Genomic DNA, 13,664 nt, shown 5'->3' with positions numbered 1-13,664 from the left:
GTGAGGGGTTCCTGTATAACCAGCCCCGCGCCCCACCCCAGAGGTGGCTGCGTCTCCGCCCTGGGTGAGGGGTTCCTGTATAACCAGCCCCGCGCCCCACCCCAGAGGTGGCTGCGTCTCCGGGCTGGGCGAGGGGTTCCTGTATAACCAGCCCCGCGCCCCACCCCAGAGGTGGCTGTGTCTCCGCCCTGGGTGAGGGGTTCCTGTATAACCAGCCCCGCGCCCCACCCCAGAGGTGGCTGCGTCTCCGGGCCGGGCGAGGGGTTCCTGTATATCCAGCCCCGCGCCCCACCCCAGAGGTGGCTGCGTCTCCGGGCTGGGCGAGGGGTTCCTGTATAACCAGCCCCGCGCCCCACCCCAGAGGTGGCTGCGTCTCCGGGCTGGGCGAGGGGTTCCTGTATAACCAGCCCCGCGCCCCACCCCAGAGGTGGCTGCGTCTCCGCCCTGGGTGAGGGGTTCCTGCATAACCAGCCCCGCGCCCCACCCCAGAGGTGGCTGCGTCTCCGCCCTGGGTGAGGGGTTCCTGTATAACCAGCCCCGCGCCCCACCCCAGAGGTGGCTGCGTCTCCGGGCTGGGCGAGGGGTTCCTGTATAACCAGCCCCGCGCCCCACCCCAGAGGTGGCTGCGTCTCCGGGCCGGGCGAGGGGTTCCTGTATAACCAGCCCCGCGCCCCACCCCAGAGGTGGCTGCGTCTCCGGGCCGGGTGAGGGGTTCCTGCATAACCAGCCCCGCGCCCCACCCCAGAGGTGGCTGCGTCTCCGGGCCGGGCGAGGGGTTCCTGTATAACCAGCCCCGCGCCCCACCCCAGAGGTGGCTGCGTCTCCGGGCCGGGCGAGGGGTTCCTGTATAACCAGCCCCGTGCCCCACCCCAGAGGTGGCTGCGTCTCCGCCCTGGGTGAGGGGTTCCTGTATAACCAGCCCCGCGCCCCACCCCAGAGGTGGCTGCGTCTCCGCCCTGGGTGAGGGGTTCCTGTATAACCAGCCCCGCGCCCCACCCCAGAGGTGGCTGCGTCTCCGCCCTGGGTGAGGGGTTCCTGTATAACCAGCCCCGCGCCCCACCCTAGAGGTGGCTGCGTCTCCGGGCCGGGCGAGGGTCCCCGTGGGCGGTTAGTGCAGGTTTGGGTTCTGCGGGGGGTCCTTGGTGCTGCTAACTCCGTCTCTCTCCCGCAGGGCCCGTGCACGGGGAACCAGCAGAGCCTGGCGCACAGCAGGCTCTGGGACGCCGTGGTCGGCTTCCTCCACGTCTTTGCCCACATGATGATGAAACTGGCTCAGGTAACCACAGCTGCCAGTGCGGCGCGGGGGGGTCGCAGCCTGGGTGGGGGCGTCTGTCTGCCCCGCAAGGGGTCGCCTGGCTCTTCAGGGCTCGGGAGCTGGGGCAAGCGTTCAGTGGTCAGCCGCCGACGCGCCATCGCCAGTCTCTGAGGACGTCGGTAGCCACCCTGACCCGTTCGGTAGCCAGCTGGTCCAGGTCAATATCCGCAGCCTGGGGCAGCTCCCGCGAGCGCTCGTGTCTAGTGGGCATGTCTGCTGGGGCTGGGCCGCCCACATGGGTCCCGATCCGGGGCTGGGGCCCCCCCCGCCTGTTCTCATCCAAGGCTTCCCTCCCCCGATCGCTGGTTCTGAGCTGGGGCCCCCCCGCTTGTTCCCATCCGGCTGGGGCGGGGGCGGGAATGGAGACCAGAGAGAAGGATTTGGAGTTCACCTGAAGTGCCCCCCAATCTTAACCCCTCCCCCCCACAGTAGGTCTCATGTTGCCGTGTTGGGGGGAGTTCGGGGGAGTGTCTTTGACCCCTTTAATGGCCGCACTAACCCAGATCGCTCTGTGACCTGCCTGTCCTCCCCTCCCCCGATCCGTGGCAGCAGCTTTGGGTGTTCTCTGACCGACCCGTTTTTGTATTTCCCCGTCTCGCCTTCCTTTATGAGCCGCACCCCGCTCAGCGCCCCACGACGCCCGGCAGAGCAGAGCTCCCAGGGCTGGCACCCCTACTCCCCCTCCGGGCCGGGCAGCAGGGCAGAGGTAGGGCCCCACCCATGCAGCCCTGGTGGGGAGCCACCAGGGCAGAATCAAGCCGTGGGGACGGGGGCCTGGCCCCCCAGATGCCCACTCTGCAGATGGCCAAGGGAGGGCCCAGGCCCAGCGCTGCTTCAGGCAAAGTGTGACAACGAATGCGGGAAAGTGGGGGAAGGATCCAGGGATGGGGGCGGTGAGCAAGCAGGACTCTTGTCCGCCCGTCTGTCCGTCCACCCAGCCCTTCATCCATCCATCAATCCATCCATCCATCCATCCATCCATCCATCCATCCTCTTATACCCCCATCAATCCTCCTACACCCTCATCCATCCATCTCTCCATCAACCCAGCCCTTCTTCCATCCATCCATCCATCCTCTTATACCCCCATCAATCCTCCTACACCCTCATCCATCCATCTCTCCATCAACCCAGCCCTTCTTCCATCCATCCATCCATCCTCTTATACCCCCATCAATCCTCCTACACCCTCATCCATCCATCTCTCCATCAACCCAGCCCTTCATCCATCCATCCATCCTCTTATACCCCCATCAATCCTCCTACACCCTCATCCATCCATCTCTCCATCAACCCAGCCCTTCTTCCATCCATCCATCCTCTTATACCCCCATCAATCCTCCTACACCCTCATCCATCCATCTCTCCATCAACCCAGCCCTTCATCCATCCATCCATCCATCCTCTTATACCCCCATCCATCCATCCATCCATCCATCCATCCACCCAGCCCTTATTCACCTGTCATGGAGTCACTGGGTCAGTGCTCTGGAACTGCTCCGTATGAAGCCAGTCAGGACTCTGGGGGAGTCTCCTGTCTCTGAGCATACCGTCTCCAGGGCAAGACGCTAACACAGCTTCGACCTTCCTGGGTCTGACCTCAGATCATTTAGCATCCCCTTCCAAATCCGTGCACTTTCCGCAGCGAGTCCGCCCATGCGGGACTCCGGGGGAAGCCAGAGGGCCCTGCACCCCAACTCTGCAGTCAGATGTGACTCTCAGCCAGCCGGTAAAACAGGTTTATTAGTTGACAGGACCACAGTGTAGGGCAGAACTTGCTATCACAGAAACCAGTGACTTTCAGGCAAGTCCATCTTGCGGGGAGAGGAGCCCAGAGCCAGGTCTCTGCCTCCCCCTGAGCCCCAGGCCAGCCAGACTGACTCCTTCCAGCTGCCTGACCCCTGCCCGGCCTGTTGCTCCTCCTCCGGCCTTTGTCTCGCTTCCCGGGCCAAGAGTCACCTGGTCGTATCCCTCTGCTGGGTCTCAGGTTCCGAAGGGGCGGCCACAGCATCCCTGCAGGCAGCTGCAGCAACCCCCACAAAGCTCACACACCCCTATTCCCACCACCTAGACAGTGGTGCAATACATGGGGAAACTGAGGCACACACAGCCTTCATGCAAAACAGACTCACATAGACTCACATACAACATAACAAGGGACAATCCTCACTTGGTCACACCACCCACCCAGCCTTCCCTTCACCCTTCATCCATCTTCCCGCCCAGCTCTCCATCCTTCCTTCCATCCGGCTTGTCCTCACATTCATGAGACCAGACTCTCTACCCCTCATGGAAAATAGAGTCACATATAATTTTGAGTGATACATTCCAGTGGTTAGAGCAGGGGGCCAGGAGCCAGGACTCCTGGGTTCTATCTTTGGCTCTGGAAGGGGAGTGGGGTCTAGTGGTTAGAGCAGGGGGGGGCTGGGAGCCAGGACTCCTGGGTTCTATCCCTGGCTCTGGGAGGGGAGTGGGGCTGGTGGTTAGAGCAGGGGGCCGGGAGCCAGGACTCCTGCTTGTAGACGTGTCCTTAGCTCAGTCCTTTCCCTGCTGCGCTGTAGACTCCGTTAGGTCTGGAAACCCCAGCCCCTGTTGCTGCCCGTTCTGGCAGGCCCAGCTCGGGGGTTGTGGAGCAGCGCCCTGCCAGCCCAGGCAATAAAGGAAGGGGCCGGACATACAAAAATGCTCTTAAAAATGTTGCTGAATAACATTTTTATTCTGATGTGTGACAGATGAGCCAGCCGGCCGGACTCCGAAATGGCGTAAGAACCTATGTGTGGCACGCGCCATCTCACGCCCGCGCTCACCCCGCTCCGCCGCCCACCCTGTCTGCTCCCCGCCTCTCCTCTGGCTCCCGCTCTGTGCCCAGTCTGGTCCTCCGGCCTTTTCCCTGGCCCCGTCCGTCCTTGTTTTCCCTTCCTTCCTCCCACTCCCACCCAGGCCAGACCAAACTAACAGCACCAGCAGTGCCACAGGCAGCCCCCAGCTTGATACCCACCACACCTGCAAGCTCCCCCCCGCTCCCCAGGCCCGAGCCCCCGTAGCTAGGGCCCTAGGAAATCCAGCGGATTAGTGGGGATTTGAGGATTTATTATTTTCTGATTTCGTTTTTTTTCCATTTTTGTAAAAAAATTAATTCCGTTTTTATGGGGTTTTTAATCAGAATAGCTGGATCCATTGACAAGAGTTAAGTAGCCTTACTATAAAGGCGTAAAAATGGTCAGAATTGGAGGGCAATGGGAAAGCCAGATTTCACAAAAACGAAATCCTACAATTGAAACGCGCCCCCCTGCCGCGCCGCAGCGCACGGTAACCAGGACCCGGTCCAGGCCACGTGTTACAGGAGCACTCGAGAATACAGCCACACGGATGTCGCTGAATAGTAACTGTGTGTGTGTGTGTTGGGGGGGGGGGTGAGAGAGCAGGGGACACCCCGACATCAGCCTCTCCCTCCCCGGCTCTGTGCGGCACAACAAATCCGGGGGCCCCGATCCGGAGCAGTTAAGCGTGGCTGCAGGTAGTTCTGTCCTGGGGGTCCCAGCACCAGGGGGAGCTGGGGTCTGCGATTCCATGGGATTTTCTCGGGCCCCACCCAAGTCCCAGGTGGCCCCTCCCCCACCCAGTGCGGGCAGAGGGATCTGAACCCCGTGGGTTATCCCACCCCGAGTCCATGATCTAGGGCGGGTGGCTGAATGGGGGGGAGGGTGTCCCCTGGTCACACCCCTGCAGCTGAGGGGGCGGGGCATAGCTCATGGGAGTTCCCTGGTGGGGCAAGGGCGAGGCCACGGGGGGGTGTACTGTAATCCCTCTAGGAGAGCAAGGGGGGCAGATGGAGCCCTTCACAGAGTTGGGGGAGACAGGGCCCTGCACCCCTGGCTTCCCGCGATTCGCCGCGACTCTCAGCCAGCCAGTAAAGCAGGTTTATTTAGACAACAGGAACACAGTCCAAGACAGGTCGTGCAGGTACAGACAACAGGACCCCTCCAGTCAGGTCCAGCTTGGGGGGCCAGGGAGGCCAGAGCCCCGTCTGGGCTCCCCTCCATTTTCCCAGCCAGTTCCAAACTGAAAACTCTCCAGCCCCTCCTCTCCCCCACCCCGGGCCAGGAGGTCACCTGAGCTCTTTGTTCTTCAACACCTTTAGCTATCACCTTTGCAGGGGAGAAGCCCAGGCCATCAGTTGCCAGGAGACGGGGCGTGGGCCATTCTCTGTGCAGACACCATCACACTGGCCCCCCAGGGCTTCGCAACAATCACCTCCCCCCCCCCCCCCGACACTTGAGAAATGCATAGGGGAAACTGAGGCACCCACATAGCACCCTGGGGAAACCCTAAGAACATTTCCACCTCATCACGGGGGGGGTGCCCGGGTGCCTCCCAGGAAAGTGCAGGGGGTTGGTCTGGCCTGGATCCCCACATCTGGCACGTCTTCCACCCCCCATGTAACAATCTCCCCCTCGTCCTCCATCTCCCCCACCCCACCCCCGGTATCTCAGGGGAGCTGGGCGAGCAGGCTGGCGCCGTGCTTGGCTGGTGCTTCTGTTTGCTCTGAGCGCTGGGGGAGGTTCCGGGTTCTGGTCTCTAGCAGGTGCTGATGGGGGACGACGGCTGGTTCTGCCCCCCCCCTTCCCCCTCCCAAGTGCACCAGGAAAAGGACTTCGACTCCTTGAGCGTGTGGCTGGTGGGGGGATGGGAACGCCACCCCCTCTGAGCGGCCGTATGCGCCTCACCAGGCCTGTGCGTGCCATCGCACGTGCGTGTGCATGCCGGCCCGTGCTCGCCAACGTGGAACATGATTCTACATGGCCACGCATGGCGCAGGCCCACGAGCTCTTATGCACACGCACACCTGGGCTCACACCTGCACCTACACACAAGATCTTGTGCGCACGCCTCAGATCACATGCACAAGAGCGCGTGTGCAAGATCTTGTTCACACGCAAGGACGCGCCGCACAAGATCGCATGCCCACGCGATCACACCCCTGAGAGCTTGCACGCACACATGAGCTCTCGCACACCCATACGTGCACACGCACGAGGGGGACATGCATGCAATCACATGCACGAGGGCTTGTGCACATGTTCCACCCTGGGGATTTCCCCTGCCTGGAACTGTGCTGTAGTTTTTGCTTGGGGGGGTGGATCTCTGCGCCCTGTCTTGGCTCTCCACCCTAGAACAAGCTGTGGGGAGGCTGGGGACACATTTGGGGGTGTTTTTCTGCACCCAAACTCTCTCTTTGTTGCGCTGCCCGTGAGGACCATTTCCGGAGCAGGCAGTACCCCGAGGTAAGAGGGGGAGGGGTGCGGCTCCCCCTCCCCTGCGTGGTCCCCGTGCAGCCCCAGCCCGTGGCTCTCCCTGCACCGGGGCTCACCCCGCAGGGGAGGACTCGGGGGGAGCTGATGGGGCGTCTCTATCTGCAGTGCCAGGCCCTGGGGAAGCGGCGACCCTGCCCAGGGATGGGGTCGAAGGGGGTCCCCCCCAATGTGCGGTGTTGTCCAGACCAAGCATCGGGTCACAGCCCCAGCTGGCACGGGGCAAGGTTGCTTCAGCTGGGGCCGGCCCGGCCCGCCCAGGCGCATCGTAGCAGCCGGGGGTTCGGCGACTCGGCGCTCGGGCCTGGGGAGCGTGAGGCTGGGCAGCCCTGCCAGGCATGCCCGGGGGGTTGTGGGCACAGACCCCGGGCGAGGCTCACGGTGCCCAGGCTGGGGTCTGAGTTCGGGGCATATCCCTGGTCTCCCCTCGGCCCATAGCACAGGGGGGCTGGGAACCCAGATCCTGCTGAGTCCGGGAGCGCAGCTTGCAGCTTCCAGCCAGAGACGCCGGGTGAGGGCAGGGGTGTGCTATGTGCAGGGAGGCCGTGCAAGGGCAGGGGTGTGCATATATGTGGGGGGGCTTGTGAGGTCAAGAGCGTGCATATGTGCAGGGGGGAGCCATGCGAGGGCAGGGGCATGTGCAGGGAGGGCATGCGAGGGCAGGGGCATGCATATGTGCAGTGGGTGTGTGCGAGGACAGGAGTGTGTGTATGTGCGGGGGAACCATGCAAGAGAAGGGGCATGTGTATGTGGGAGGGGGCGTGCAAGGGCAGGAGTGTGCAGATGTGCAGGGGAGCCGTGCGAGGGCAGTGACGTGCGTATGTGCGGGGGAGCTGTGCGAGGGCAGCGACGTGTGTATGTGCAGGGGAGCCGTGCGAGGGCAGGAGCGTGCATATGTGCAGGGGAGCCGTGCGAGGGCAGCAACATGCATATGTGCGGGGGAGCCGTGCGAGGGCAGCGACATGTGTATGTGCGGGGGAGCCGTGCGAGGGCAGGAGCTTGCGTATGTGCGGGGGAGCCGTGCGAGGGCAGGAGCGTGCGTATGTGCGGGGGAGCCGTGCAAGGGCGGCGACGTGCGTATGTGCGGGGGAGCCATGCGAGGGCAGTGACGGGCGTATGTGCGGGGGAGCCGTGCGAGGGCAGGAGCGTGCGTATGTGCGGGGGAGCCGTGCTGGCACAGCGGGAATCTCGCCCGTCTCACGTCGCTCCCTGTGTCTCCTCAGGACTCCAGCCAGATCGGGCTGCTGAAGGAGTTGCTGGATCTGCAGAAGGACATGGTGGTGATGCTGCTGTCCCTGCTGGAGGGTGAGGGGCACTGGGCGGGGGCTCGAGACCCCCCCGTGTGAGCTGTTTCCCCCACCCCGGCCGGGCAGGTGGCAGCTCCTCTCGCCTGGCACATGTGGGCGCGGTTCAGGGCACCGCAACCCCTGTCACTTGTCCTGGTCCCCCCTCTCTCTCCATCCTCCCCCCCCCCGGTTACCCCCATCTGTTCGTCCATCCCCATGCCTGTCCGTCGGTCTGCCTGCAAACCCCTTTGTCAGGCCGTCCCCGTGCACACCCTCCTGTCTGGCCATCGGCACGCATGCCCTTCTGGCTGGCTGTCCGTCCGTCCCTCCCGCCTCCCCCCTGCCTGTCCGTCCGTCCGTCCATCTGTCTAACCCTCTCTCCTCCTGCCCCGGCCCAGGGAACGTGGTGAATGGCACCATTGCACGGCAGATGGTGGACATGCTGGTGGAGTCGTCCAGCAACGTGGAGATGATCCTCAAGTTCTTCGACATGTTCCTGAAGCTGAAGGACATTGTGGCGTCGGACGCCTTCCTGGACTACATCACCGACCCGCGGGGGCTTATCTCCAAGAAGGACTTCCAGAAGGCCATGGACAGCCAGAAGCAATACACGCCCTCCGAGATCCAGTTCCTGCTCTCCTGCTCCGAGGCGGACGAGAACGAGATGATTAACTACGAGGAGTTCGCCAACCGCTTCCAAGAGCCGGCCAAGGACATCGGCTTCAACGTGGCCGTGCTGCTCACCAACCTCTCGGAGCACGTGCCCCACGACAGCCGGCTCAAGACCTTCCTGGAGCTGGCGGACAGCATCCTCAACTACTTCCGGCCCTACCTGGGCCGCATTGAGATCATGGGGGCCAGCAAGCGCATCGAACGCATCTACTTCGAGATCAGCGAGACCAACAAGGCCCAGTGGGAGATGCCCCAGGTCAAGGAGTCCAAGCGGCAGTTCATCTTCGACGTGGTCAACGAGGGCGGCGAGTCGGAGAAGATGGAGCTCTTTGTCAACTTCTGCGAGGACACCATCTTCGAGATGCAGATCGCGTCGCAGATCTCGGAGGAGGAAGCGGGGAAGGAAGAGGAGGAGGAGGAAGAGGGCGAAGGCGGGGAGGGGACCGAGGCGGAGAAAGCGGCCGGGGCTTCTCCGGAGGCGACCTCAGCTTTCGGGGAGTTCCTGGCTGGGGTGCTGGACTTCTTCCACATGTTCACCTACCGCAACGTGCGCCGCCAACTCCGCCGGCTGAAGAAGATGACGGTCAAGGAGCTGGCGGTGGGCGTGAGCTCCTGCGTCTACGCCGTCTTCCTGGGCACGCTGCTCTTCTTCTCCGGCGTCCTCAAGGGCCTTTTGCTCCTCCTCTGGAACGTGCTCTTTGGCGGCGGGCTGGTGGAAAGCGCCAAGAAGCTCACGGTGACCGAGCTGCTGGCCAGCATGCCCGACCCCACGCAGGACGAGGTCCACGGGGACCTGGGGCCGGCCGAGGACGGGCAGGAGGCGGCCGAGGGCGGGGAGGCGGCCCAGTTCGTGGAGGCCGGCAAGGAGGAGGCCCCTGACGAAGCGGGGGACGTCTTCAGTCTGGAGATGAAGAAGGACGCTGGGCATTACCGAGCGACCGCCCCCGATGCCCCCGGGGGGCTGGGGGATATGGGGGACACCACGGCGGTGGAACCGCCCACCCCCGAGGGGACTCCCATCCTTAAGAGGAAGCTGGGGGTACGTTGGGGGTTGGGGTGGGGCTGGCCTTTTGACAGCAGTCAGGACTCCTGGGTTCTCTCCCCGGCTCCGGGGGCTGGGGGGGTGTCTAGTGGTTAGAACAGGGGGGCTGGGAACCAGGACTCCTGGGTTCTATCCCCAGCTCTGAGAGGGGGGTGGGGTCCAGTGGTTAGAACGGGCGGGCTGGAAGCCAGGACTCCTGGGTTCTCTCCCCGGCTCCGGGGGCAGGGGGGGTGTCTAGTGGTTAGAGCAGGGGGGCTGGGAGCCAGGACTCCTGGGTTCGATCCTGTTGTGTGGCATTACAGACAGGTTCCCAGCCCAGCTAGGCCAGCGCTCAGGCCTGGTATCGGGTCTCCTGTCTCAGCCCGGGGGCTGCTTCCCACGTCCCAGGGACCCCCTCTCCCCCTGACGCTGGGTCTCTTGTGTCGCTCCGCAGCTGGAAGGGGAGGAGGAGGAGGCCCAGCCGGAGCCGGAGAAGATCGAAGAACCGCCTGCAGAGGCCGAGAAGGCCGAGTGAGTGGGGCTGGGGGGAGCTGCAGGGAGTGGGTCCCCTGGGCGGGGGTGATGGGGCCTGGGGGGGGCAGGACCACGGGGGGGTGATGGGCCCTGCGGGGGGCGGTTCTCCTCAGAGCTCTTGGGGGGGAAGCTTAGGCCATGAGGGGAACGGCGGGGAAGCCTGCCCCACCCGTGGAGGGGGCTGCTACGCACCCTGGGGGGCAGTTTTGGGCAAGCGAAGGGGCTTGGCATAGGGGGAGGGGTTGGATACGTGAGGGTGGGGGGTGCATACCCCGCCTTGCCCACCCACCACTCCCCCCCCCCCCCGCAGCACGGAGAACGGGGAGAAGGCGGGGCCGGAGGAGCCGGAGGCCCCCCAGGAACCGGCGGCCGAGGCCCCGAGAAAGCACCGGAGGAAGTCGGCCACCCCGCGGGAGCGCAAGGAGGAGCCGGCCGACGGCAGCTTGGAGTTCTGGGCCGAGCTGGAGATCCAAAGGGTCAAGTTCCTGGTACTGTGGGGAGGGGGGAGTCGGGCTGTGGGGCAGGGAGGGGGAGGGGAGGGCCCCCCGCCACCCAGTCGCTGACCCGCTCTGTCCTTCCAGAACTACCTGTCCCGGAACTTCTACAACCTGCGCTTCCTGGCTCTCTTCCTGGCCTTCGCCATCAACTTCATCCTCCTCTTCTACAAGGTCGGGCGCCTGGGCCCTCGCCCGGCTCGGGGAGGGGAGCGGGGTCTAGTGGATAGAGTGGGGGGGGCAGAGCCAGGACTCCTGGGTTCCACCCCCGGCTCTGGGAGGGGAGTGGTTAGAGCGGGGGGGCTGGGAGCTGGGACGCCTGGGTTCTCACTTGGGTCTAGGGGGGTTCGTGGTGGGGGTTGGAGGGGGGTGGCTCCCCTTGGCCCCGCCCCCACGCTGTCCCTGCCGTGCAGGTGTCGGACTCCCCGCCGGGCGAGGAGGAGCTGGAGGACTCCGGCTTGCTGGAGGAGCTGGCGGGGGGCTCGGGCTTCGGGGCCAGCGGCGACGGGGCCGGGGAGGACGAGGAGGAGGACAGCGTGGTCTATTTCTTCCTGGAGGAGAGCACGGGCTACATGCAGCCCACGCTGCAGTTCCTGTCCATCACCCACACGCTGGTCGCCTTCCTCTGCATCATTGGCTACAATTGCCTCAAGGTGAGCGTCGGGGCCACGCCCACCCCTCACGGGGCCCCGCCCACCCACTGTGTGGCCCCGCCCACCCACCACGGTGCCATGCCCTCCGGCCCCAGGGCCATGCCCAGCTGCCTGCCATGGGGCCACGCCCACCACAGGCTATGGGCATATCCCTTGGCCACGCCCCCCCCATTATAGAGCCAAGTCCCCTTCCCCCCCCAGACCAAGGGGCTGTTGGGCTGGGAGGCTGAGGGGCCAGCGTGTCCCCTCCTCAGCCAGGACCCCCACACACCCCATCTCCCCCTCAGCCAGAAGCCCCGCCCTCAGCTGGGAGCCCCCCACGATTCCCTGACCCCCATTGAGCCAGGATCCCCCCCCCCGCAATGCCGGGACCCCCCCGCGACGCCCTGACCCCCCTCTCCCGGCAGGTCCCGCTGGTGATTTTCAAGCGGGAGAAGGAGCTGGCCCGAAAGCTGGAGTTTGACGGGCTCTACATCACCGACCAGCCCGAGGACGACGACATCAAGGGCCAGTGGGACCGGCTGGTGCTGAACACCCCGTGCGTGGGGGACTGGGCCGTGGGGGGGGGGGGGGGGGGGGCTGGGCCTGCGTGTGTGGGGCGGGGGGGTCTTTGGGTCTGGGATCTGGATCTCCTGGCACTGGAGAAGCCCCTTGCCTGCGTCAGTGCCCGGCCCCCCCCGAGCACCCCCATACATCCCAGCTGCACTCTGCCACTCTGGGGGGGGAGGGCGGAGACGCTTGCCGGTGTCCATCCCACCCCCACCAGCATCTCCCCACTGGGCCCTTTGCGATGGCCCTCTCGCCTACCCCTGCACCCCACCCACCCCCAGGCCTGCAGGGGGAGCAGAACCCGACCCCAAGGAGCACTGCCCCCTCCCAGGGCCCCCCCTGATGCTGGCTCTCACCCCCGCACCAGGTCCTTCCCGAGCAACTACTGGGATAAATTCGTCAAGAGAAAGGTGAGTCTCTCACTGACCCGGTCACGGGGCCTTTCCCCCAGGGGGCACCAGTCCCATATGGCCCAGGGGGCGCTGGCTCCCATACGGCCCAGGGCGGAGCACAGGGCCTTTCTTCCAGGGGACGCCGGTCCCATACGGCCCAGGGCGGGGCACAGGGCCTTTCCCCCAGGGTGCACCGGCTCCCATCCGGCCCAGGGGGCACCGGCTCCCATACGGCCCAGGGCGTGGCACGGGGTCTTTCCTCCAGGGGACGCCGGTCCCATACGGCCCAGGGCGGGGCACAGGGCCTTTCCTCCAGGGGACGCCGGTCCCATACGGCCCAGGGCGGGGCACAGGGCCTTTCCTCCAGGGGACGCCGGTCCCTTCCTCCAGGGGACGCCGGTCCCATACGGCCCAGGGCGGGGCACAGGGCCTTTCCTCCAGGGGACGCCGGTCCCATACGGCCCAGGGCGGGGCACAGGGCCTTTCCCCCAGGGTGCACCAGCTCCCATACAGCCCAGGGCGGGGCACAGGGCCTTTCCCCCAGGGGGCGCCGGCTCCCATCTGGCCCGGGGGCGCCAGTCCCATACGGCCCAGGGGGCACCGGCTCCCATATGGCCCAGGCGGGGCACGGGGTCTTTCCCCCAAGGGGGCGCCGGTCCCATACGACCCAGGGGGCGCCAGTCCCATACAGCCCAGGGCAGGGCACAGGGCCTTTCCCTCAAGGGGCGCCGTTCCCATACGGCCCAGGGAGCGCCAGTCCCATAAGGCCCCAGGGCGGGGCACCGGGGCTTTCCCCCAGGGGTGCTGGTCCCACATGGTCCCTGCGTGAGGAAGGGGAACACGGGGCTGTTCCCCGAGGGGGTGCCAGGGCAGGGACCTGGCTGGCTGGGGGGGTATCCAGGCCTTTCTCCCTTTGCATTGGCCCTGGGGGTTCCCTCTGCCCCCCGCCCGCCACAGGTGCTGGAGAAATACGGCGACATCTACGGGCGGGAGCGGATCGCGGAGCTGCTGGGCATGGACCTGGCCAGCCTGGAGATCAGCGCCCAGAGCGAGAGGAAACCGCAGCCCGACAAGTCCCTGCTGACGTGGTGAGGAGGCTGGGGGGGGGGCGGGAAGCTCGGGTGGGAGGCACTGGGGGGGTCTAGGGGGTGGGAGGCTCAGGGGGCAGTGGGGGGGATCCAGGGGACTGGGAGGTGGGACGCTCGGGGGGCGGCGGTGAAGGTCTCGTGAGGCCTGGAGGATCAGGGGGCGGAGAGGATCTGGGGGGCAGGCGGCTCAAAGCGGGGCTCAGGGGGTGGGGGTATCTGGGTGTGCGGGAAGATCAGGGGGTGGGGGGGATTCAGGGGGTGGGGGGTTCTGGGGGGAGGGAAGCTCCGGGGGGCTCAGGGAGCGGGGCGGATCAGGGGGGCAGGCGGCTCGAGGTGGGGCTCAGGGGA

The 13,664-nt window shown here is 65.5% G+C and overlaps 1 protein-coding gene across 4 annotated transcripts in view; it reads left to right on the top strand.

Annotated features, from left to right (window-relative positions):
- The window catches only part of RYR1 (ryanodine receptor 1), a 99,134-nt gene that overhangs the window by 81,435 nt on the left and 4,035 nt on the right, over positions 1 to 13,664 (top strand). For 2 of the 4 annotated variants that reach the window (XM_054010208.1, XM_054010207.1), the window contains 11 exons: positions 1,172 to 1,276; positions 4,048 to 4,077; positions 7,851 to 7,932; positions 8,312 to 9,624; positions 10,061 to 10,137; positions 10,451 to 10,628; positions 10,722 to 10,808; positions 11,048 to 11,287; positions 11,695 to 11,825; positions 12,204 to 12,246; positions 13,186 to 13,316. In XM_054010208.1, the coding sequence (XP_053866183.1) occupies positions 1,172 to 1,276; positions 4,048 to 4,077; positions 7,851 to 7,932; positions 8,312 to 9,624; positions 10,061 to 10,137; positions 10,451 to 10,628; positions 10,722 to 10,808; positions 11,048 to 11,287; positions 11,695 to 11,825; positions 12,204 to 12,246; positions 13,186 to 13,316 (2,417 nt within the window). The remainder of the gene's footprint in view (positions 1 to 1,171; positions 1,277 to 4,047; positions 4,078 to 7,850; positions 7,933 to 8,311; positions 9,625 to 10,060; positions 10,138 to 10,450; positions 10,629 to 10,721; positions 10,809 to 11,047; positions 11,288 to 11,694; positions 11,826 to 12,203; positions 12,247 to 13,185; positions 13,317 to 13,664) is intronic. The other 2 variants (XM_054010211.1, XM_054010210.1) reach the window with 1 other exon arrangement.

Source organism: Malaclemys terrapin, chromosome 20 (genome assembly GCF_027887155.1).
Source record: "Malaclemys terrapin pileata isolate rMalTer1 chromosome 20, rMalTer1.hap1, whole genome shotgun sequence".
Lineage (NCBI taxonomy): Eukaryota > Metazoa > Chordata > Testudines > Emydidae > Malaclemys > Malaclemys terrapin.
The sequence above is the reverse complement of the archived record's forward strand: the minus strand, read 5'-3'. Positions and strand labels throughout refer to the sequence as shown.